This window comes from Mustelus asterias, chromosome 19 (genome assembly GCF_964213995.1).
Source record: "Mustelus asterias chromosome 19, sMusAst1.hap1.1, whole genome shotgun sequence".
Lineage (NCBI taxonomy): Eukaryota > Metazoa > Chordata > Chondrichthyes > Carcharhiniformes > Triakidae > Mustelus > Mustelus asterias.
The window spans coordinates 47,771,050-47,788,864 of NC_135819.1; the positions used below are offsets into that span (position 1 = coordinate 47,771,050).

A 17,815-nucleotide genomic window follows, 5' to 3' on the forward strand; every position below is an offset into this window, starting at 1 on the left:
GTGATTGCAGTCTGTACAAATATTATGGATTTGAAACATGCCTACATGCTCAAGTATTTTTTTAATTATCTATTTCTTTGCGATAATCAAACATCTTTCATGCCTTTTAAAGCAGATTGGTGATTCAAGATTTTTATGGAAGACGTGGAAAAGCTGTAATTTCATGAACTTGGCTATCACATCTTGATGAGGAAATCTGCCCCTCGGCAGATCTGCCGAAAGGTACTTGCTAACCTTTCCTGAGATGTGTGACAAAAACCCAACTCACTTTCTCTCAGGTTGGAGATTTCTCAGCTCTGTTCACTCAGTTGAGAACCTGCTTCATGAGGAATGATGGGAGTGCATGTGTCCTGTAACCCACTGCAAAGCACCGTGATGCTCCAGTATCGATGTGTCTCTGACAGCATTAATATTCACTTCCTACAGTAGTCACGCGAGTATTCAGAGATGTCAACACAGGCAGATGGAAAAAGTCAAAATCTCTTTATTTTACAATTTTGTTTTTCTGTACGGTGTTTCCAGTGTTTTGCATGTTAATAAATATCATACATCTGTTTTTTAAAAAAGTCCAGTTTTCATCATAAAATTTAAAAACATCTTGCTTTAAAATGTGCCTCGAATAAAATTGAATTAAAGTTTAAAGAAACATTCTGAAATAAAGGCAGAAAAATTTACTACAGCAGGTAAGTCACAATATACAAACGGGAATTGTTCCGATAGTTTCTATCTAGAATAATTCAAACCAAATCTACAGTATTAATAATGCCAAATATTCACAGGTATCCAAATAAAACAAGCAAGACTGGTTGGCAAATACCCTTCCTGGTCAACCCTGGTGAACTCTCCCTCACCTTGCCCTTCCCACCTTCCCTGCAGGCCAATAAAGGTGCTTGAACTAAAAGTGAATTTTCCAAAGCTCAAGTGCATAGTTAAGCTAAAAAAGGGCCTTTTTTTTCATTTCTAAATTTTCCAATAATTTTGTCTTAGAAGTTACATATTCAAGTTCTATTTCTCTTATAAATTGTTACAGCTTTCTCTTAATAGAAAAAAATGTTGACTTTACAATATAAACACACCAAATTCAAGTAAAATTGTGCAACCTTCTAATCTTTATAAAAGTCAGAAGATTTACTTATTTCACAAACCGCAAATTAACAGAATCAAAACAATTTAAGCATATACAAAAGACTTCTTCAAGAGTTTTGACTTACAAAATATATAAAAGTATCTATACATCTTAGAAATTTGTTGTACAAAAGGCATTCATTTTATGACTACACCCTTCCACTCTTGAGGCAAATAATGAGATTTGGAAGGACACTTGCAGCCTGAATTTAATGCGACTAGCACTTCCAACTGACGCGCAGGACATATCATGGTTCGAACCGATTCACTGGCACTGCTAACATGGAGTCCAGCCGTTTGTTACTGAGGCATTTATAAGGCATAGTGCTTTTTCTAAAAAAAATAGATCAGGCCGTCTGCAATTCCACCCAACAGACTGAACTTGAGGCAGTGGAGCACTTTGGGATTTACTATGGGACTTGTCCGTTTCCTTAGGATATCCAATTTGTCCACGATCAGTTGAACTGCGCACTGGTTACAGGTCTGTTCTATATTTTGGCACGAGTCAAATTTGCGTCCTTGAAAGCCACACATACCTGTTCTCCCAGTTCCAGAATTGTATAGTTTTCCACGGGCCTTATTTCCCATTTGCAGTCACTGGCTGGAAGAAAATCCTATTTGTGTAACCAACACTGACAGACCACAGTGCAGTGATGGGAGTCTGAGGTACACAGGAACTGGGATCTCCAATGGCGAGTGTTCCCGGGGGTCCAATCATCCTTCTGATCTCCTGATGGGTCAGATTGAGGTTTCATTACTTCCTCTGGACATGAGAGAAGGAAGGGGAGACATGCAGAATCATGGTTATGTGATACCAACAGGTGAGTTCGAAGAGAAGGGTTGTACTGAAATTATTAGCGTGCAGTTTCAAATTAGATGCTGCAACACAGGCAAAGGTTTAAAATAGAGTCTATGCAATCTCATTTTAAAAGTGCGAGAAACAGCAAAGTCAAGTTTGCAAAGACAAACAATAGCACTAAGTTATGTTACCTCCCAGGGTAATGCCGAATAACTCCAGATTTTAAATTTCACATTGTTTTTTTAGAATGATAGAATTTTAAATATAATTTCCCCAGCTCTTACATTTACTAAAAATAAAACTTCAGATTGCCCATCAAATTAAGTCTTCTAATTATGAAGAAAAATTAAAATTCTCACTGTGTGTACAATTTGATCATTACTTGCAGATAAAATAACTGAAGTTATCCTTAGCATTTCTATGGAATTATGTTAAATTATGTGAAATTGTAAAATTATAAGTAATGAAAGGGTTTAGTTGTTAAAACATTGTTGGGTTAACAGTTAATGTAGCATGCAACTTGCATTACATATTCAGTTTTGAGCCCACTTTGTTTCAATGCAGAGCACAATATATAAGCTGTTCATACCAAATTAGCACAACAAAGCCTATATTTTCGTATCAACATATCACCATGGTTACTTAGCCTCACCAAAATGCACAAATATCATTTTAAATGATGTTAAACTATTCCACTAGGATACTTCCTCAGCAACAGGGAAGCACACTAGGGGCACAAACAAATCACAATTAGATGTGGGTCAAGATGGTCTTCCTCTCCATATTAATAAGGCCCAGTGAATATACACTAGTGTGATAATGTTAACTGAACAGTCATTGTAAGTTAAAATCTTCAAAGAAAAAAAATGCCACACATCTCTTTTCCGTTTCCTTAAAAATTTACATCAAAAGGTCAAATGTTAATTGCCTCAAAATACACCATTAGGTCATCACATCGGTAAAACATGCATGCAACTTCTTTGTGACAAAAACAAATCACCTAACGATACTGGTTTTCCTTCAAAATCTATGGCCAAGTGGTAAACGTGATGGGGGATTACAGTGATGGCAGAAAATTCTTTTGACACCCATGGAATCAATAATTAGTCATCTTTCATTTATGTGGCGGCACGGTGGCTAGCACTGCTGCCTCACAGCGCCAGAGACCTGGGTTCGATTCCCGGCTTGGGTCACTGTCTGTGTGGAGTCTGCACTTTCTCCCCCTGTCTGTGCGGGTTTCCTCCCACAGTCCAAAAGATGTGTTGGTTAGCTGCATTGGCCATGCTAAATTCTCCCTCAGTTTAACCGAACATCTTTAGACTGTGGGAGGAAACCCTCGCAGACATGGAGTGAATGTGCAAACTCCACACGGAGAGTCACCCAAGGCTGGAATCGAACCCGGGTTCCTGGCGCTGTGAGGTAGTGGTGCTAACCACTGTACCACCTTTTTAAAGAGTGCCTTAAAGGAAGAAATCAAGGTAAAGGAGTGGAGAGGTAAAGGGAGGGTTTTCCAGTGTTTGGGGCCTAGGCAAATGAAGGGGCGGCCATCAATGATGTTGTGATTAAAATCGAACATGCTAAAGGGGCCAGAATTAGATAAGTGCAGATAAATTGTGGGGCTGCAGGAGATTACAAAGATAAGGAGCCATGAAGCCATGGAGAGATCCCACGGAGAGATGGTGGAACCAAGATGGTGAGGAGCATTGGTGACATGGTTTCTGGTGTTTATCGATAAGAGGCGTTTCTCAATACAAAACACTCCTATCAGCGCAGTGTACCAGATTTAATACGTGTTATTGTACTTTAAACTTAAATTAATTAAACAAAATATTAAAATAGTTAAATGTGAAAAGGCACAATATAAATGGAATAATATGAAAAGTACCACAGCTTTTTTAGGTTACAAGGGCAGTGTAAACTAGCAGACCAAAGGATCTTTAGCTTGATTCTCAGTCTGCGTTAAGTTGGTTCTCTTTGGATCGGTACAATTAATCCCTGTGCTACGGAGGAAAGCTAACTAGTGTGACTGCTCCCAAACAATGTGCTTGAAAGTGCGTGTGACCATCAGGCAACAACAGGATTGGCATGGTTGTGATGCCATCAACGGCAAAATAGTCAGTCTATGACCACTTGCTGGGTTAACCCAGCACAATATATACTTGGGTGCGCTATGGGAAGAGGGTAGAATGGTTGAGACTTGTGTACCCCATTCCAGCATGGATCAATGTTTTGAACAGACAAGGAAGATGGATATTCACATAATCAAATAGGATAAAGCAAAAAATAATTATATCCTTCCAGCATCTCAGGGGGAAATATACCATATGGTCGGTTACAAAACAGGGTTTGTAGGTTGACAGATGCAGGGTTGTTCAATTGTCCTTGAAGACATTGATTTGAGAGGAGAGTTGGAAAAATCAGCCAGGCTTCACGCTGTTAACTGTACAGTGATCCTTACCACAAAGTGCAAATATGGACCTCAGCTGAAGATGGAATCCAACTCTATCATTTCACCCCTTCCCCTTTCAAAAAACACACACAATGCTGAAGAATCTGCCACCTTTGACTGACAAGATTCATACATGCAAGGACTAGCCAGATAGTGACATATCAATTAACTGTTAGCACTCACAAATCTGTACATGAATCTGCATGAGTCACCATCTTCAGCAGGGTAGAAAAAAGGGTGGAGAAAATTGGAGGGGAAAAAAAAATCACGTGGGAAACAAAAATTTAACAATGATTAAGTGGTAACACTTTTCACAGCTCAAATGAAAGACAGTTTCTTTTAAAAGAAAGCAAACCACGAGACAGTTTGCTCTTCTATGAGATACAATATCTAGCAGCTAGCACTTAAAAGCCAAGTAACCAATCTAAATAGGCCAGCTACTACTTGAGTAAAGCTTGAGGGTGTTTTCTGGACCTTATATTCAAACTATTCAATTCTAGGAATGTAGTGCCTGTGAGGTTTTATGGCGTGTCTCGTCATACACCTCTTCCAGGCATCTACAATCTTGGCAGTTACCTCATGGTACTTTAGAAATTATATAACAAAAAAAAATCCCTTCAGGTACTTGGTGTAATGGGGTTTTTTCAGTTCTGTTGCTAGGACACCAACATTATATAAAAACCATAGACAGTAAGATTAATTACTATGGCAAATGCTCTGGAATATGAACAGACTGCTATTGTATGGGTGACACCATTTTGCACGAAGATCGCATTTAAAGTTACAACAACTACAATGATACAAAACATTATTTACAGTGAAGGAGCAGTATTTTAAAATGTGATAGTAAGAATTAGTCTTCTAACTTAAACCTACCGGAAAAACATGCCTAAATATTACTGTTGAACGATATTAGCATACAAGTGCTCAACATATTGGGATAGGTGGTGTAGTGATATTGTTGCTGGACTAATGATCCAGAGACTAAGAGCAATGCTCTGGGGACCTGTGTTTGAATATCCACCATTGCAGATGCTGAAATTTGAATTCAATCTACTGATGACAATGAAACCACTGTCAATTGTCGTGAAACAAAAAAATCTGGTTCACTAATGTCCGTAAGAGAAGGAAATCTGCTGTCTTTACTTGGCCTGGCCTACTTGTGGCCCCAGATCTACGGCAACGTGGTTGGCTCTTAAATGGCTCAGCAAGCCACTCAGTTCAAGGGCTGGCCCTGCCCACACCCCAGAAATGTTTAAAAAAAAGTCATTTGATATGACTTTGTCCAATTTATAACAGATTTGTTATGTTATTTTTTTCAGTGCACATTTTTAAATGCAATTTCAATGCAACTCATTGTTGTAACCGAGACAACTATACACTGGCTTGATGGGCCTGATGTTTCTGGTATCTTAAGGACTATATTTTGTTGTCGAGCTCATTAAGGCAGTTGTAAAAGTGTTAACGATGGTAGGATCCAGTGTTCCAAATCACAAGCTGTATTGCTTACTTTACCTCAGGATAAATATTCCACGTCGCCCATGATACTCACTCTGAATCGGAGGTATCTCCATGGACTGTGCTTGTGCCCGTTCTAATACTCATGGGTATCGGTGTCATCCCATTTAACTGGTCTCGTGATTGTTGTCTGCTTGGCTGCTTTATCAAGACGCCCGTGCCTGCCCGGGTCCCATCACTGGATCCGACTGAGGAAGTCCGTGAAGAAATAGCTGTCGGCTTACAGTTAGAGAGTTCATTATGTATTTGATTTATCCGATTCTTTTCTTTTAAAGGTGGTGGATAAGTGACTTTATTTTTCAGGATACCTGTGTGACGGAAAATAATTACAAAGTTCAGTAATAATTTGCCAAGCATTGCTTAAAGTAACATTTCACATGTCAAAGAACTCATTTCAATAATGTATTTTGAAATATTAGTGTTCAGAGATACCTCTGGTGACAACATGACCAAAAAGCAAGCACGTTCTCCTCATTTACTTTGTGCAACGCCATCGCTGATAGCAACATTGGTGATTAAGAAGGCTGGACATCCAACTTATGGATGCCAATGGTGCCAAATCAATGCAACCATCAGACTGATCTTCACTCATCCAGTTGGCCCAAGGTTTACGGTAACCATTCTTATTTTAGGATTTAAGTGATGCTGTTATAAGAGCCTTGTATAGTAACTGGGCCAGTTCAGAGAAATGCAAGTTACATTAACTTAAACATAAAATTATTAGTGCCGAAGGAGGCCATTCAGCCCATCGAGTCTGCACCGACCACAATCCCACCCAGGCGCTATTCCCGCAACCCCACATATTTACCCTGCTAATCCCCCCGACACTAGGGTCAATTTAGCATGGCCAATCTACCTAACCCGCACATCTTTGGACTGTGGGAGGAAACCAGAGCACCCGGAGGAAACCCACGCAGACACGGGGGAGAACGTGCAAACTCCACACAGACAGTGACATGAGGCCGGAATTGAACCCGGGTCCCGGGCACTATGAGGAGGCAGTGCTAACCACTGTGCCACCATGCCACCCATCAACATCAGTGGCAAAGAGCAATCTAAGCAATGACTTAATGACGGGGGGTGAGGTTATTTTCCTCTGTGAAAGTGAAAAGTTATTTAGGTACGCTCTCATTACAAAAAAACACTGGACTCAAGCCTTTCAATAAATTTTGCAATGACTAAAAAATATGCCCCAAGAGGTTTCTCTGTTATTTTTCATGGTTTGAGTCTCTCCTTATTCCGTGCCCTGCTAGTCAATTTCCCCACTAACATAAACACTTAAATACACACTCTACTCTCATTTGTAACAGATCTCTGCATAAAATCTGAGTGATGGCAGAATCAATAGAAAGAAATATGAGGTTTTCACTTTATAAGCCCTTTACAATACTATAGTGCAGGATTGAAGTAACTGGCACATGCTCCATGATAAGGTGGCCATAATAAACATCTATTGGTGATCTGTGCTGGGTTAACAAGTTTTAAGTAGGTCGGAATCTATTTAAAAACAGCGTACATAAAGTTATGTCGGTATAATTTAACAATCAGAAGTTCCACCTTCAAACACCTCAACCACTTTGATTTTTTGAAAGCACGTCATCAACATGCTCTTCTGGGACGGGGTGGCACATTGGTTAGCACTGCTGTCTCACGGCGCCAGGGACCCGGATTCAATTCTGGCATGGGTGGCTGCGTGGAGTTTGCACATTCTCCCCGTGTCTGCGTGGGTTTCCTCTGAATGCTCCGGTTTTCTCTCACAATCCAAAGATGTGCAGGTTAGGTTGATTGGCCATGCTAAAAGCCCCTTAGTGCCAAGGGGATTAGCAGGGTAAATACGTGGGGCTACGGGGATAGGGCCTTGGTGGGATTGTTGTCGGTGCAGGCCTGATGGGCCAAATGGCCTCCTTCTGCACTGTAGGGATTCTACGATTCTATGAAAAAAGAGGAGCAGCTTAATACAAATTCTTGAATTGCCCGGATTCCTTGCAGGATGAGTTTATCTATGTTGACATAGGAGGTCCTGTAGAGGGCAGCCGGTGCCTCACAGAGAAACACTGCCTGGTCTATAATCTGAACTACCGTGTGCACCAGTTCCTAGCAAGCACTGGCTCTGTGACTGGAGGCGTGGTTATCATACTAGCCAAATTCACTCTTTATCGGTGTGGACTGTTACAATAATTTCAAATATTTAAAGGATTCTGAATTTCAATTAGAACCAGCAAAAAGAGAAAAATCCCATCCCATTGACCTGCTCTGGAAAAGAGAGATTTCTGTCAAATAAAATGTGAATGCACATTTCCAGTGTAAATATTAAACTAGTGCCAATTGGATCTATTCCTTTACCTGGTGCTGTAGTTCAAAATCATACAATCATAGACTCCCTGCAGTGCAGAAGGAGGCCATTCAGCCATTCACAATGATCAAATCCATTGGAGCAATTGCATTTCCAAGATTCTAAATGTGTGCCCACTCCTCAAACGTTGGACATGGGTCATCAGACTGTTTTGCCATCCATTTCATTTCAGATAATTTAATGAGATGCTGTTACAAATGTCATATTTTTGCAGAAGATATAACTACGAAATTAAACAAATCATTAGCGCTATGTGAACATGCTGTATATTTTGTTCAGATTTTAAGTTTATTAGAAAGGCAAAATCTTACTTTGCAGAAGAACGAAGTGATATTTTTCACATTTTGAGAGGGGTACTTGCCTTTCCTTTGCTCTGGCTGTGGAAAGGAGTTTGGCTGAGGTGTTGATGTGCTTTCCTTTTCCTGCAGCTCATCCTCACTTCCTCTGGGAATGTCGGAACAGTGATTTGTTTTATTTTCTCTGTGAAGCTCAACATTCACTTTTGTTTCCACCTTCAGTTTCTCAGATGCTCCATGGTCCTCACTGTCACTGGCTGTTGTACACTCTGCAGGCCAATAATGCTTCACGTGATTGGGCATGGCCTCAGCTGCTCGAGGGGGGGGGGGGGATGGAAGTTAAAGCTTAATTAGAAATAAGCTACACTCTCAAAAGTATCAGGAATGTCAATCCAATCTTTAATAGACATGTAAAATGTTAGCTGAGGATTTTGACATTTTACTGTGCACTCTAGTGTAGGGTCCATTCAACAAAACTGTAGGTATTCCACAGTGCAACCACATACAAGAGGAGTTAATCAAAGAGGCAGCACATGTTGCTGCTAAAGAATGATGCAATCTGGTTCAGAAGGGTATAACTGTTCCCGTTTCCTTTCAGAAAATCAGGAATATTGTACTACACCCTAGCTATGACTGTAACACTACATTCTGCACTCTCTCGTTTCCTTCTCTATGAACGGTATGCTCTGTCTGTATAGCGCGCAAGAAACAATACTTTTCACTGTATACTAATACATGTGACAATAATAAATCAAATCAAATCAAGAAGGGTACTGGGAGCACCATCTCAATGTTTCGCTGGTTGTTGAGGAATTGGATATCATAAAGCAGACACAGCTTTTCTCTCAAGCTGCCCAGCAACTGACTTACTCAGGGATTTAGGTGAAACGCTACTTTGAATACTGATGGGTTTTCTTGATTTGTATTAGCCGTGGCATTGTATTTTTAAAGTTTTATTGGATTCTTTATTTGAACTGAGATTATGATTATCTTTTACAGTCATTAACATTGCAATGTACTTCCCGACTTTAAAGCATATTGTGTGCTAAATAGTTTTGTAATGAACTGGCAAATGAGTTGGTAAAGTATAATGGCCAGAACTCTATCACCTCACCGCCACAGAATCGGAGCAGGCGAGGGTCCAACAACGTTGACCTCGGACGGGAATTTACAGTCTTTCCCGAGCGAGGCCATAAAATCCCGCCCAATGTCTCTTGTTGTCTTCTACATGCAGTATAAGAACCCACTTCTCTTGTATTTTCTTAAAGTGGGAAGATACAATTTTTGAAGAAACATGCCCGGATAATATCCAGGTAGTTATAACTTGGCCGACAAATATATTTTACAGTCTATCTGGGAAAAGGTAATATCTGTTAATATTCACTTTCCTTGGGGGAGACGTGGTTCACTTTCTCAGATCCAAAATAAGTGTGTGTGTGAAGTTACTGCCTTGAACTCAGGTGAGGGTGATTGTTGAGGGAGTCCTCCCTGACTACGGTCATCTATATTTGGGGCTAGTAATAATCCACTTTGTTAGGACTAACATTAATGCTCAGCTGACAGTCGAGCAATGTTATATTGCCTCTCTCCTGTATGAGAAGTTCAGCCCCAAATTTGACACAATCTAACCCAACTGAGAACGGATTAGACTCAGTGTAAACAAGTGAGGCAAATGCCAGACTGAGAAACTCTAGTGCCTCCTTGGAAGCAGAAATGTCAGTCAGTGGAACTACCACATAGCAAGACACTTCACTATACAACTGACAGAAACAAGGTGCCACATCTTTCTTATTGTTACTTGCATTTTGCCTTACCCTTTGGTGTACTGTGTATTGGATTTTTTTCATTATTTTTAGGTGCTCCTTGCTTCCAGTTGGGGTCCCCTTGAAACTCATCTTCTTCACTATCTGATGAGTGGCTAGAAGCGTAGGAACTGCTATGATCATCTTCCAGAGACAATTCACTGTCCGAGTCAGAATCTGGCTCTGGAAAAGGAAAGGTGTGTGAAAAGATCCATGAGCAAGAAACAGGAAGACATGTTTGAATGATTAATTGATAATCTTCAATGTGCATTGATTCTATCTGTTAGTAATCATCATACAGAAGTTCATAGCAACAGCACCAATACCATTAGAAGCTACAGTACAACTATACAGTGGAACTGGATGCATGGACTATGTATTATCAATATTAATCAAGGTTGGTACGATGGCACAGTGATTAGCACTGCTGCCTCACAGTGCCATGGACCTGGGTTCGATTCTGGCCTTGGGTAACTGTGTGGAGTTTGCACGTTCTCCCCATGTCTGTGTGGGTTGCATCCGGGTGCCTCCCACATTCCAAAGATGTGCAGGTCAGGTGGATTGGCCATGCTAAATTGTCACTTAGGTGTCTCAAGATGTGTAGGTTCGGGGGATTAGCGGGGTAAATATGTGGGGCCGTGGGGATAGGACCTGGGTGGGATACTCTGTTGGGAGAGTCAGTGCGGACCTGATGGGCTGAATGGCCTCCTTTTGTACTTTAGGGATTCTATTCTATTAATATAGACACCACTATATGAGCTTCTGATAACCAATTAGTACTGGAGCATAATTAGTTGCATGTTTTGAACAGATATCATCAGACAGCAAAAGGAATATTTACTTCAGCTGCTGTATTTCAGATTATTCCATATCAGTAACGTATTCAGAATATTACTGCCATCACTTATATTTCTGAAGTAAACATTTTGCGTAAATGGACATTGCAGATTCATGAACCTGAAAAGCCTTACCCTCAGGTTTCTTTACTTTTTTGCGGAATATTGAAGATTCTGGTTCTGTACGGCCACCTTCCGCTTGACTTGATAATAAGCTCACTCTCTGAGCTTCATCCCTGAGAAAAGATACATAACGTCTTCAGTATTAATACAATTTGGCCAAAATTAGACAGCAAAACAAGAGAAGAGGTGCATTAAGATTACAGTAGCTTACAGGCTGGATGCCTCCTGTTTTAAGTAAATGGATCAGCAATCTGAAGAAATAAGAAAACATTTTCCCTTCGCAAGAAAAGTTGAATAACCTTAGAGAGGAGGGTCAATATTGGGGAATTTCCATTTTCTAAAAGCAGCCTTACATCAAGTCTCAAAGGTGAGAGGATGTGTGACCCAAGGTCATGACCTCGAGCATCAAGAGCCAATGAAAGGGCTGCATGCAGCCAGTTGTTGAAAGGGAATGAGGGATTGGTGGAACGGGCTCATGGCAAAACCAATAGAAAAATAATATTTATTCGCAGTGGATAACCGGGCAACTGCTGCAATGCTGAAAAGTTATTCCTACTTCTTGGGTAACTATAATAACTTGGAAAAAAGGATAACACAAGAAGAAAAAGGTGTAAATTCACCGATCGGTGGAGTGTGCAAAAGTAGTGAAAGGAAAATAATTGTAACCATGAGAGGTGTGTGAGCAGGGTAGGATATTTCCTATGCTCTGATGAAGATGTTCCTTTCAATTAGCTGCAGGAATTCATTCTCTCCTCACAGTGGTTGATTTCAAGTTTAATTCTTCAGAAATAAAAGCTACCATTGCTTTCTCTGCCAGCTCTGCTATTTAATCACGCAGATCCTTCCTGTTTCTTCACTGCACAGCTTCACCATACATAGGTGTCCCGTGTGGAATCATGTGAATTGTGGAGCAGTCTTTCTTCTGCTCACAATGCTGTTATTCAGAGACTATTTGTCAGTGTTCCAAGTGGATTTACGCAGCCTCAGGTAGTACTTAACCAGAAATTAAACACACCTCATCAACTAATGACGGGCGCCAACTCATCACATTTCCATGGCTTTGAATGTCTCATTGCAGGGATTTAGTTTAATGCGAAACATGGATAGCATTAATAAATGGGGCAAAAGCAAGCACGATCAGTTAGATACTGTAAAAGAAAGATTACCTGACACCATCAGATGAAGCAAATTAACAGAGAGTGATGATAATAGTACGTGCAATTGGTTATATTAGAAGCAATACCTGAAAAGATCAGAATCATGCAGCCGCCACCTGATTACCTGAGTTTAGAAGCAATGCAGCTATTGTGACTCTTGGCTGACCTGACAGTGCTCTCCATGGAGGCCGTTGACTCCCCAATGGCAGTGCGATACATTCGACCTTCATCCACGTATGTGTTGTTGCAGTTAAGAGACCGCTGGAAGAGAGCGTAGAGTTTCATTATACCCATTAATGCCACCTGTTAAACTAGCCCAGTGACTTCCAGTCACCAAGCATATGGGCAAAAACAGGAAGATCCAATTACAGCATGTGACATTTGATGCTTCCTGTGGTGAACTGAACTGTTGCTGAACTAGTCGCTGTTCGCTTCAATTGTATAGCATGAACTGTGCACTATCATTTCTTATAATCTATCATTAATCTGCTATTCGTCAGATTCTGGAAATGGTTCACCAGCCCTGGTATTGGTGCCTCAATCTCCTCATTTTTTTTTAAGCAGTAACAAGACCAAATAACAAAATTAAATGTGCACTGACTGCCTGCCAGATGCCTGCCTATTTGAGCAGGCCCCAATTTAGTGGATCTCCCAGAAACAGGTGGGAGCCGCATTATTGAATAGAAATTGGAGATTTATGACCATGATACCATTCTGGTGCAATTAAGTGTGGCAACTGCAGCACTAATTCACAACATAAAATAAGAATAAGCCAAACCCCCCATCACTTAAGGTGCTCAATATAAGCAGCTCTGAGGCAATGAGATGTTTTTTTGTTTGTTAGGACAGTAAGATTCTTTTATTCATTCGTGGAATATGTGCGTCGCCGGCTGGCCAGCTCTTGCTGCCCATCGATAAAAGCAAAATACTGCGGATGCTGGAATCTGAAACAAAAACTGAAAATGCTGGAAAATCTCAGCAGGTCTGACAGCATCTGTGGGGACAGAATAGAGCTAATGTTCGAGTCTGGATGACCCTCTGTCTGCTGTGACATTGAGAAAAAGCTTCTTTTTTTCCAAAGTCATAAAAATATTATAATTAATCAGACTTTGCTGTAATTCTGCAAAGGAGGACTACAACTGTCAGTTGTCTGACTCTTCAATTTCATATGCGAGCGCAGTGAATGCCTTTCCATATAATTGTGACAATGTCCCCATGATTACATTGGGAAATAGCTTTGGACTTGTGCTAGTGTACAATGCTACCAGATTTTGTAGCACTATCCTCTATCCCCGTTCAGCAGTTTCGTAAACTCTCAACAAGGGATTCTCTCTGACAATTTTCTTTCAGCTTTTTAGGCTGTCTTTCTGGTTTTACAAACACTTAGTTCTACAATAATCTGACTCTGTGGCCCGAATTTTCCAACCATTCACACCAGCGGGATTTTCCCACCCCTCTGTAGTGAACGGAGATTTGACTTGCCGCCAAATTCTCCGTCTTCGCTGCAGCAGAAACGTGGCGTGAACGGGCGGTAAGATCGTGCCATGTAAATCTGCTTGATATTAAAGATGGGACTGGAGACTGAATGTAATCATAACAAAGATTTAATTACGTTGCTAACATCTTGGTTGCCAGCAAGAGAGAAGATTGATTATTGTTAACGAAGCATTTTCTTCATGACGCTTGGCAATTCCTTATAAAAGTTTTGATGCCGTGGTTACGTTACTTTAAAACATGCAATACTTGAGCAGACTAGCAGTAGAACCAAAACATTTCCCAAGGCAAAAAAATTGGTTGGCAACTCGCGCATAAAGTTATTAAAATTAAACAATTATTGACAACGCATGATTCAGTCCAAGACATTGCAAAACTCATTGGTAAGATCACATTCAGAACATTGTGTGCACCTTCGGGCACACTATTGTCAACGGGACATTGACACATTGCTCCCTTTAAGTGTGCGTCAAATGAGCAATCTTTTAGAAACGAGTATTTAGCATTATGAAAACTCCCTCAAAATTGAATTTGATTTTATGCAAAATAGGAGAAAGGGGGATATAATTCAGGTCCTGTTAATTAACTCTGACTATTGAGTACAAAAAGGACACAAGTATAAAATCAGCAAGCCTGAAGGGAGACATCAAAGATTAGTCCCCCCGCCCCAGACTACTGACTATTTGAAACAAGATCAGTTAACACTATGATAATTCGCTGCACTAAAAAAAAGTGATAAATCGGCTTGCCAGCAAGACTGAAACTCGTAAGGACCAGCACATATAGAAACCATTGAATATTTTACAGAGCACTCTAGTTCTTGTGTTGCCTGCCCTGTGAAAATGCCATCTGTGGAATGCAGTTGGTCAGGGTTCACCAATGGGGTTGTAATTACTGAGTGATATTAGGATGATTCGTTGGGTTGGGCAGAAGCCTCTGGAAATTCCATAGAGCTGTTTCTGGGAGCTTCACCTGTTGTTATTCGCCTCCGTCAGGAGATGAAAGAAGAGAGATGTGTTCAGTGAAGGACAAACTGAATATGATTGGCAATAAAAGATTGGACCTCACAGAGCTCTGGTCTTAAATCTTCTCCAATAAGAATATATCTAACGTAGCTTCTCATGTTCCTAGAACTCACATGATATCCAATAGTGGCATAATCATTTCAGTGGAGATATGTTGATGACTATGGGTGCAAGTTGGAGCCAGAGTCAACCTTTATTAAGGATGCATTAAGGCAAAATGTAAGATGAATCTAGAGTTCCTCTTCACCATAAGACAAGGCACTAAAGTTAATACTGGTGAAGTGACAGAGGAACTTTGAATTAGGAGTGGCCAGTGCTTGGGATGGTATCCCAGATACAAGTAAGGAACTCAAAACCACCGATTCATTCAATAAGATGACATTATGAGGAGTTGAACTTGTGAATCCAGACATTTGTAAATGCTTTAATATAACTTTTAAATGGGGTTAGGATGATTTTACAAGCTTTACACTGTAACTTCATTCTGCAATAATTAACTCTCCTAAAATGTCAACTTTCAGTTATAGAAGCATAATGGAATAAAATCATTTAACTTCAGATTGGATTGATCAACCAAACAGTTCATTTATACTTTATAATTCAAGCTTCACCAAAAATATATATGAATAAGTTTAATGTGTAAAATATTTTGGTTTTACATTCACAAAGCTTTCAATGCTAGTGTTACTGTTCCTAGGACAGCAGATTATGGGTGTGAAGTTGAGTTTGATAATGCCCATTGTTTGGGGACCAAAATGGCGTCTGCTGTGTACGCACATATTTATGCCATAAACCATGTCCAATGGCAAATTGGTGATGGAGTTAGCAACAGGCATCTAAAGAATCATAGAATCTCTACAATGCAGAAGGAGGCCATTCGGCCCATCGAGCCTGCACCGACAACAATCCCGGTAACCCCATATATTCACCCTGCTAATTCCCTTGGCACTAAGGGTCAATTTAGCATGGCCAATCAACCTAACCCGCACATCTTTGGACTGTGGGAGGAAACCGGAGCACTCGGAGGAAACCCACGCAGACACAGGGAGAAACTCCACACAGGCAGTGACCCGAAGCTGGAATTGAACCCAGGTCCCTGGTGCTGTGAGGCAGCAGTGCTAACCACTGTGGCACCCAAGCGCTCACCGGACATATGCAGAGCAATGTCAACCAGCATGTAACCCTGACGCTGGGACTGCCATTTTGGAAATTCACACCCCAGCTAATGCCCTCTCTTAGCCTTGCACAGCTGAATGTGTTCAGCAGCACAAAAGACCCATCCCCCCACAGATGCTATTTAATGAGAATCATCAACTGCTTCTAGTTAGTTGGTAGATAATTTCTTCAGGCTGCTGCTATCATTCCACAAGCTTTCAATAGCTGCTGAAAGTTGCAAACATCTATAGGGTGGGACGTGGTACGTGCTGAAAAACCTTTTGCTCTCTGCAAGGCTATTGAACAAATCAATTGCTGTCAGATATTGTGTGCACTCACTTGCATTCCCCTTGGAATAGAGCACGACTTACAGAATCAGCAGAGATCTTACAGGGCAGGACAAATTGCCAGAAGAGACAGGAGGATGAAAGGCTCTCAGCAGGAGGCCATATCCATCCAGGGACCATGTTCAACCTCAGAAGTGAAGGTTGTGAGAGGTTTCTGCACTTCATTAAGGACACCCTCACTGAAAGGTGTCAGAGCAGGGTAAGGACTGCTTCGCCAGTGCTTGTGAAGGTGACCTTGGCAATAAACTTCTATACATTCAACTCTTTCCAAGCTAGACTGGAGATATTTGCAACATCTCACTGTTTGCTGTCTACTGTTGCATAAGACAGGCTATCGAGACTCGCTATTCAAAGAGAGAGAACTAGATTCTCTCTCCGCAGAGACAAACAGGCAGAGCAAGTACAAGGGTTTGCTAGGATTAGGGGCTTTCCAATGATGTAGATTGCATTGACTGCACACACACACACATCACTTTGTGAAGGCGTTGCTTCAGCTCTGCCACTCTCCTGGAACCAAAAGGAATTCCACTACATGCAGGTCAATGCCCAGCGTCCTGGCAGCAGACATGATGTCTTTGTTTTGTGGCAGTCTGGCATGCCAGCTACATTTCAGCCACCAAAGGCTGGCTACTGAGCAAAAATGGATTTCCACTGACGACATAACTTGTGACTCTAGTTTGCAAAGCACACACGATAAATGCCACGGTGCCACATGAAATGTGATCGAGTAAACCATTGGCACACTGAAAAAATGGAGCCCAACACTACCCATCTGAGTGGGTCTCCAGATTTGTGGTGGTCTGCTGCAATCTGCCTAACGTCACCATGATGAGCGGACAGCCTTTCCACTATCAGGTAAGGAAGAGGAGGAGGTGGTAGTGGAGAAAGAGGACAAGAAGCAGGGAGGAGGAGGAGGAGGATGAAGAATAAGAGAAAGGAAGCATTAACCTAGAGAGTCACTTTCTGCCTAGGCTGTCCATGAGGAATTAATTTGAGTGCGTTGGCAGTCACTGCAATTCCAATTGCCCAGTCAGCAACCATCTCACGTTCTTTACTTTCCCTCTATCACTGCCTAACATTGTTCAATTAGCCACATTGCAAAAATAAAAGTGACCATGAAATAAACACTGTAAATGTAACTTATAAAATCAAAATCATGCCATGATCTATATACAATTAAACTAAGCACCCATTTATTTAGTGCCTGCCTTCTTTGTGCCTTTGCTATTCTTGGCTCCTGCCAGGGTTACATTGCATTCATTTCCAGTATTTTACCACATGTGAATTCCGCCTCTCACCTATTTCCTAAAATGTCAATATCTGAGGTGGTGAGTGC

The 17,815-nt window shown here is 41.0% G+C and overlaps 1 protein-coding gene across 6 annotated transcripts in view; it reads right to left on the minus strand.

Moving 5' to 3' along the window:
• Nucleotides 1-462: 462 nt before the first annotated feature.
• celsr1a (cadherin EGF LAG seven-pass G-type receptor 1a) overlaps nt 463-17,815 on the minus strand; it is a 324,635-nt gene continuing 307,282 nt past the window's right edge. The window contains exons 31-37 of one of the 6 annotated variants that reach the window (XM_078235523.1): nt 12,625-12,719; nt 11,314-11,414; nt 10,355-10,525; nt 8,606-8,851; nt 5,926-6,199; nt 4,557-4,588; nt 463-1,855 (exon numbers count right to left, since the gene is read on the minus strand). In XM_078235523.1, the coding sequence (XP_078091649.1) occupies nt 4,582-4,588; nt 5,926-6,199; nt 8,606-8,851; nt 10,355-10,525; nt 11,314-11,414; nt 12,625-12,719 (894 nt within the window). In that variant the 3' untranslated portion in view covers nt 463-1,855; nt 4,557-4,581. Of the gene's footprint in view, nt 1,889-4,556; nt 4,589-5,925; nt 6,200-8,605; nt 8,852-10,354; nt 10,526-11,313; nt 11,415-12,582; nt 12,720-17,815 lie in introns of all 6 variants that reach the window. The other 5 variants (XM_078235522.1, XM_078235518.1, XM_078235520.1 and 2 more) reach the window with 5 other exon arrangements.